This window comes from Nuphar pumila, chromosome 5 (genome assembly GCF_984573655.1).
Source record: "Nuphar pumila chromosome 5, dmNupPumi1.hap1.1, whole genome shotgun sequence".
Classification (NCBI taxonomy): domain Eukaryota; kingdom Viridiplantae; phylum Streptophyta; class Magnoliopsida; order Nymphaeales; family Nymphaeaceae; genus Nuphar; species Nuphar pumila.
This window is the reverse complement of record NC_143253.1, coordinates 108443429-108450894: the sequence shown is the minus strand read 5'-3', so window position 1 is coordinate 108450894 and position 7466 is coordinate 108443429. Positions and strand designations below refer to the sequence as shown.

The window sequence follows — 7466 nt, the reverse complement described above, 5'->3', positions numbered from 1 at the left end:
ATGGTGATCCGGCGAAACGATTGTGAGTCGACGATCCGATGGTGAGTCGGCGATCCGATGGTCATCCGACGAAATGAACCTGAGCCATTAAAAATGTCTGTTTGAACTTTTCATCGTCATCTTCTTCTTCTTCCTTCTCCGTAAAACACTGTAAAACCCTCTCTATCTCTAGAGAAGAAATCAAGGGAGGCAAAGAGTTCCCCCTGGAGAAGGCCATGAACATCAACCCTCTCACTCTCTCTCTCTTCTCTTTCTACTTCTATGCACATCCAGCAGACGATCATACATTACTCCATCAAACACCGACTGACCTGCACACTGACTGTAGCATCGTTCAACTTGATGAGTTGTGGAGCCTGATTCATAGTTTTTGCCCTTACAGAAGGGGGTTTGGGGGCTCCTTCCAGCGTGGGTAGCATCATTCAACTTGATGAGTTGTGGAGCCTGATTTAGAGTTTTTGCCCTTACAGGAGGGGGGTCTGGGGGCTCCCCCCCGGTGCGGGTCCTTGTACAATTTTTTTGGGCCTTGTATACTTTTTTATTTTCTTTCCCTCTTTTAACTATAAAAAAAGAGCAATAAAGCATTTTGTTTAATCATGGGGCTCATGTTTCCTTCTGTTGTTTCTTGCTCGAGGTTTTCGTAACACCCCTTCCCACGATTTTTGTATTTTTCATTTTCTGTTTCTTTCTCATAATTTTTTTAATGACTCCCTTACAACGATTTGTAGTGTTGTCAGGTCTTCAACAAGCCCCACAGTGATTTATAGTGTTGTATGGTCTTTCAACAACGATTTGTAGTATTGTTGGGCTTTCCTACAACAATTTGTAGTGCTTTCGGGTCTCCAACGAGCCCAACAACGATTTATAGTATTATCCGGCCTTTCAATAGCGATTTGAAGTATTGTCGGGCCTTATTACAATAATTTGTAGTGTTTTCGGGTCTCCAACAAGCCCCACCACAATTTATAGTGTTATTCGGTCTTCCAACAGCGATTTGTTGTGTCTTTCGCAAATCACTATAGCGATTTGTAGTGTTTTTGGGTCTTCATTGAGTCCCACAACGATTTATAGTGTTGTTGGATCTCACTATAGCGATTTGTAGTGTCTTTCGCAAATCACTATAGCGATTTGTAGTGTTATTCAATAAGCAAATCGCTACCCGAATTAGGGACTCCACAACTTATCAAGTTAAATGATGCTACCCACGGTGGGAGGAGCCCCCAAACCCCCTCCTGTAAGGGCAAAAACTATGAATCAGGCTCCACAACTCATCAAGTTGAACGATGCTATCAACGCTGAGAGGAGCCCCCAAACCTCTCTCCTGTAAGGGCAAAAACTTTGAATCAGACTCCACAACTCATCAAGTTGAATGATGCTATCCACGCTGAGAGAAGCCCCCAAACCCTCCTCCTATAAGGGCAAAAACTCTGAATCAAGCTCTACAACTCATCAAGTTGAATGATGCTACCTACGCTGGGAGAAACCCCCAAACCCTTCTCCTGTAAGAGTAAAAACTCTGAATCAGGCTCCACAACAGTCAATGTGCAGGTCAGTCGGTGCTTGATGAAACAATGTAGGATCTTCTGCTCGATGTGCACAAAAGTAAAAAGAGAAGAGAGCGAGAACGAGAGGGTTAATGTTCATGGCCTCCTCCAGGGGAGATTTCTTTCTCAGATAATCCTGCAGTGCAGAGACTGAGTCTTAAATAATCATCTTCGGGGCACTTAAGTCTTTACAACCACTCATTTTCTAAAATCTTTATTTTTTTTGGCACCAATGGAGGAGAGGGTACTTAAGTCTTTGCAATCGCATCAAACTCCAACGCTAATTAATGCTGACAAACATGAGGATACGAGACATACATGCTTAAATACGTGGTGCTTTTTGGGACCCCCGAGCATGAGATGCCCTGTTGGGGGGGGATAACATATAACCTGCTTCGCCAATAGGGTAATGAGGTTAGGCTTACCAACAGGCTAATGAAGTAACTATCAGTCACTGGAGCTGATCAGTTGTGATTTTCTTTTTCTTATTTTTGAAAAAAACTTTTTTGGCCACGTTTGCTTGGCCCCGCTGCAATTGATTTGGAATAGTATGAATCGGAATCCCAAGACCACAACCGTGATTCTGATTCTGACGGCAAAATGAAAAATGTGCACTTATTTGTTTTTGAATTTATAACCTGAAGAAAAAGGGCATCCTGCACGAAGACCTGGTCGGGCTGGCTCAGCCTGCCATATCTATGGTCGTTGTACAGGCAGTGTAAAACTCCAAGGTTAAGACTCCTGAGGGGACGACGCCCATGAGATTCGAACCTTAACTGCACGTCTAGCAGTCAATGCCCCCCACCCCACTACGCCAACCCCCTTGGGCAAATGTGCTCTCATTTTCTCACGTTTGCTTTGACTTGAAAAAAATATAACCAAATAAAAATCCTTCTCTCGGTTGTGTGAGAGAATGAATGATTTTCACGGAAGCTACGAAAATTCCTGGCCTTATGGGGTAACAACAAGATTGGTCAGGATATCTTTATCTTCCACCCTCACCACTTTTGGAATTCGAGAAAAGGAAAACGCAATTATGGTAAACGAGGTTATAACCTGTTCGCTTTTTATTAAGAATTAGTAAACTCATCAAGCATATATATATATATATAGGAGAGAGAGAGAGAGAGAGAGAGAGAGAGAGAGAGTCGTCCTCTCTTACCTAACTTTTTCTACAAGACTCTATATGCATAGCTCGATTTTCTGAAGCAAGAAATTTAGGATTTTGACGTGAGTTTTCCTCCATCCCCCCTTCGTTTCCTTTACTCATCTGAATCCGATCATCGGAAACTTTCCGGAATCGGATCTTCTGCGTGAATCCCCTTCTTGCTCGCCTAAATTTTGCAAGACTTCAACTTGGTTGTGAATATTTTCTTCGCTGAGGCCGCTTTGTGGTTCGTATTGTGGAAAATCGATCGAGAGGAGTGGGTCTTTTTTTTCTGTGAGATGGGTGGGAGAAAGATGGGAAGTTGAGAATTGGGGAGTGGGGAATGGAGGAACACGGGCGGAAGGTCGACTCTCTTCGCGCGAGGTTACTGTCGGAGAGATCGATATCGAAAATCTCCAGGCAAAAGGCTGATCAGTTGGCACAACGGGTAAAGACTGCGCTTCTTAATCCCTTTTTTATCCTTTTCTACTCTCTGATTTTGTTTCGTAATTGTAGCTCCTGCTAATTTTAACTTGGTTCATTCAAATTAGGGCTCTTGGAATTTTTGGTTTCCATATATCGATGTAATTTATGGGATTCCTATCCGTCTTCCTCTGTCGTATACCATTTCCTTTATCTTAGCTTATTTACTAGAGAAAACCAGGATTTTGTTATTGTAAAATTTAGATGCCATTTGAAGTATAGATTCCCTTATAAAATACGTGTAAACATAAAAATTCTCTAATCTAATATGGTTTCCATTAAATAAGTTATAAAGACCACATTTGTTGGGTCAGATTAGCATAACATGCAGTACAACATTGAAAAACTAAAACCATCCATTCCTTGCCCATATGTATATGGTAAGTCTTAAACAGTCTTATCCCCTAACCGTTCTAAATGGCTTAAAAATGTATGTGTGAATGCGGCAGTTAGCCAGAATGCAATCCTCGCGTTTCTTGGCCAACTTGATCCACATTTGAGGAGGGCAAAGCATGCCCCCTGGTTCCACAGTTCAATTCAAGTGGCTTTGCACCCATATGAACGCCCACATGGCAGCTTTGAGTGCGAGCATTAAGAGCTCTCGTAACATGGAGACTCTACGTTAGTGCAAACCTTGGTACATAAAGTTGCGGTTGATGTGATAAAAGATTGCCTGCTTTATATTACTGCTTATGAACCATTGTTGAATTTTGTTTAAGACAAAATAAAAAGAAATTTTCAAACTGATAATATGAATAATGCTCTATTTTAAAGTTTTGATCCATTGGACTGATATTAGTTTATGATATTTTAATTCTTATTGCTTTTTGGAATTCAGATCATGCATGCAACTGTTGCTTCTTCGATCAAGGCTCTGTTCTGTTTCTTTTTCTGGATGAATTGTTTAGTACACCAAAGTTTTGTGGGTACTACAATACCAACTGATCTTGATGCGCAGCACATTGTTTACTTAGGTTTGATGTTTTACGAGTCATGAGCTGTTTCATTTCCCTCAGCTTTTTTGGTTGGATTTCTCTTTACAAGTGCTTGGGCTTTGCTGCCATTTTGAATGCTCTTGAATATCTGAATGTTAGCTTGGCAGAGATGTGAGTAGTGGACCTTTAGTCTGATTGATGCTCTTGTATATAATTGGATTTTCTTTGCCTTGGCTTCCATTCTAATTCTTTGTTCCCTTAACATTTCCTCGTATGAACTGCTTTTCACCAGTGCAAGCTGATATTGCATTTCGGGGTTGAATCCTGCATAATTATTGTTATTATAGTGACTTGAACTGCTATTCTCTTGTGCATAGTTCGTGTTTTTGTTCTCTTCTCTGTAGTGCACTGCATTAGAAGTTTAGTGCCTGTCACTGATTCTTAGTCATATCCATTATTGTCTTTATTTACATCTCCATGTGAACACTTGATGTCTACTTTATTGATTTACATTGTTATCTAGAGTTCCAGCCTATCAGATAACCTAGAATCAGGTTCTTGGTTATGAACTTGAGTTTCTGGTTTTATTTTAGTTTTTAGGTTACAAATGATGCTTCATATCTTACCTTGCAATTGTGCTCTATGTTCCAAGCTATTTCGGAGAAATGTCTGGCAACACTCACTGTGAATGAGAAGTGCTTTACAGAAATGTTGGTCGGGCTCTAGGTTCCTGAATACCACTGGAACTTGCAATCTTGGTTGCTACTCACCATCATATCTAGCTTCCTTATCATGGTTGGTTGTGGGCCTTTTTTCTTGTGGCACTTTTAAGCAAGAGGGCTTATGTTTTAGCATTCACAGTCTGTTATTCTTAGCAAACAAATTGTTTCATGTCCCTTTGTATTCTTAATGTCGCAATGTGAAATGATTGTTCTGGACCTGTCATTTGAAATGATAACCTTGATTCTTAAAGTATTCTTAAGGCACATAGTGATTTCTTCTTTATTTGATTTAGGTGGCCGAATTAGAGACACAGCTTGAGATTGTACTTAACCAGAAAAAGAAGGCTGAGAAGGCTGCTGCAAAGGTTCTTTCAATACTAAGGGATAATGGGATTGAATTTTCTGATGAAGGTGAATCAGAGACTGGGCAAGAAGTGATTTGGAATTCACCTAGTGAGGGAATTCTTTCTTCTTCTGCGACCACACCAGAACAAACATCTGGCGAAGAAAATTCTGTGAAAATGTTTCCAGAGGGTACAAAGGTATGTTCTCCACTTGAAGAAGGGAGTCAGTTCGACTCTGGCAGTGATGTTGATGGGAGTGACGGAGGTGAAGAGATGGAGAGAACATCGGAGCAACAGGCTTGGCTCACAAGTCAGTGCCAGTCCAAAGAAACAATGCAACAAAAAAGAGAAGAGAAAGAGAGTGGAGTTGATATTTCTACTCTGGTATGTTTACCAACATCATGTAATGTAGTACAAGGGCCAAGGATCATCTTTTCCCTTTCATTTAGTGTGGCATCTCAAACTGCTATCACTAAAAAAACACATTTAAAGTGCAGAAAAATTCCCAAGCAATGTCAATGATTTTTCATCTGAAATGAGATGTGCTTAAAGTTCAAATATTTCGAGTCTCGTGTACAATGTTGAAATGAATAATGTGTTTTTCTAAGATTTCTTTTCTTGGAGAATTCGAATCTTTGGAACAAAATTAGTTGGATTCTTTTATGGGTGTTAATTGTCTGTGAAACTATGCTTCAATGATTTCTTTGACATATAAACATGTGCCAACATTGTTAAGTTTAGAAAGGCCAATGCAGCTTGGTCGTTTATGAAAGACATGTGTACACAAAAGAACCTTGCAAGACAATATTTCTTGCAAGAGAAAATTTGAACTACCAAGCAAGGGGACATGAGTGCCCGGAATTACTTTAGTGCTCTATCTCCCTTATGGGATGAGTTGGCACTTCTTGAGCCTAAATGGTTTGCTATGGAAGATGTTGAATTAAGACTGGAGCAAATGGAGAAATAACATTTCTTTCAATTTTTACATTGTTTACGCCTCGAATATGAACAAGTGAGGTCTTCTCTTCTTCATAAATTCTATCCTTGACCTCTTGATGATGCCGTTCCTGAGGTGTGTCAAGAGGAGACACAACTTGGTGATGTCTAAGCCCGACAACAACATGAAGACCTACAAGCCTCCACACTTTTTGTTGCAAAATAACTATCATGACTACAATAACTATAGTGGTGGTAGAAAAGTTATTTGCCACCATTGTAAAAAGCCAGATCACATCAAACCCCTTTGCCCAAAGCTCAAGAACAAGGTGGCTTCCATTGAAGAATCTATACCCAAGAGGGAAGAATCAAGCAAAAGAGGAGGAGATTCTAAAGATATTTTCTTTCTTTCTCAACTATTAGAGGCATTTCAACAAATACTTAAATCTACATCCGGTGTCACTATTGCTTCCTCTTCCTCTCCAGGTATGTGCTATTGGATTCTTGATTCGGGACCCTCTTTTCATATGACCTCACATGAGAACTCTCTTTCCGACATATGCACCAATTCAAATTTATCTTATGTTTCAATCACCAATGGGACTTCTTTAAAAATTAAAAGTATTAAGACTTTAAATTTAAAAATATCTCAAATTTTTTTGTTCCCAAAAATAGAGTAGTTCTCAAACTCAACCTTAATTTTTTTTCAGTTTCTCAAATTTTTTACTATGGATGTCAAATCTCTTTCTCATCAAAAGGTTGCACTGTGCAGGATCTCCAATCCATGAAGCAGATTGGGCAAGGCTGTAGGAGAGAAGACTTTTACTACATAGATTTTTTGTCTATTCCTTACTTTTGTAACTATGTTTAAGAAAAGGATAGTGAAATATGGCATAAGAGACTTGGACCTCCTAGTTTTTTCAAGATGTATCTTTTCATATTTATGAAAACTTATTAGAATGAAAAAGATATTTGTAAAGTTTACATCTTTGAAAAAATGAAATCTATACCTTTTCCTCTTAGAACTTTTGTTTTCGAAAGACCTTTTGAGTTTGTGCATTTGGATGTATGAGGACCCTCTTTGGTGATATCAAAGGGTGAATATTTCTATTATGTTGTTTTCATTGATGATTTCACAAGATATGCATGAGTCTACTTCCTTAATTTGAAATTAGATGTTTTTTTTTTCTTTAAAGAATTTCACATTATGGTCAAAAATCAATTTCAAAGTAATGTTTTTATTCTTAGATCTGACTCTGGTGGAGAATACATGTCAAAAGAATTTTAAAATTATTTATAGAAAAATGGTATTTGCCGTCAAAGATCTTGCCATAGAACTCCTCAACAAAATGAGT

General features: G+C 39.0%; 1 protein-coding gene across 1 annotated transcript in view; it reads left to right on the top strand.

Moving 5' to 3' along the window:
* Window positions 1-2661: 2661 nt before the first annotated feature.
* The window catches only part of LOC149838065 (uncharacterized), a 38800-nt gene continuing 33995 nt past the window's right edge, over window positions 2662-7466 (top strand). The window contains exons 1-2 of the mRNA XM_090006349.1: window positions 2662-3139; window positions 5125-5559. Of these exons, the coding sequence (XP_089862475.1) occupies window positions 3035-3139; window positions 5125-5559 (540 nt within the window). The 5' untranslated portion in view covers window positions 2662-3034. The remainder of the gene's footprint in view (window positions 3140-5124; window positions 5560-7466) is intronic.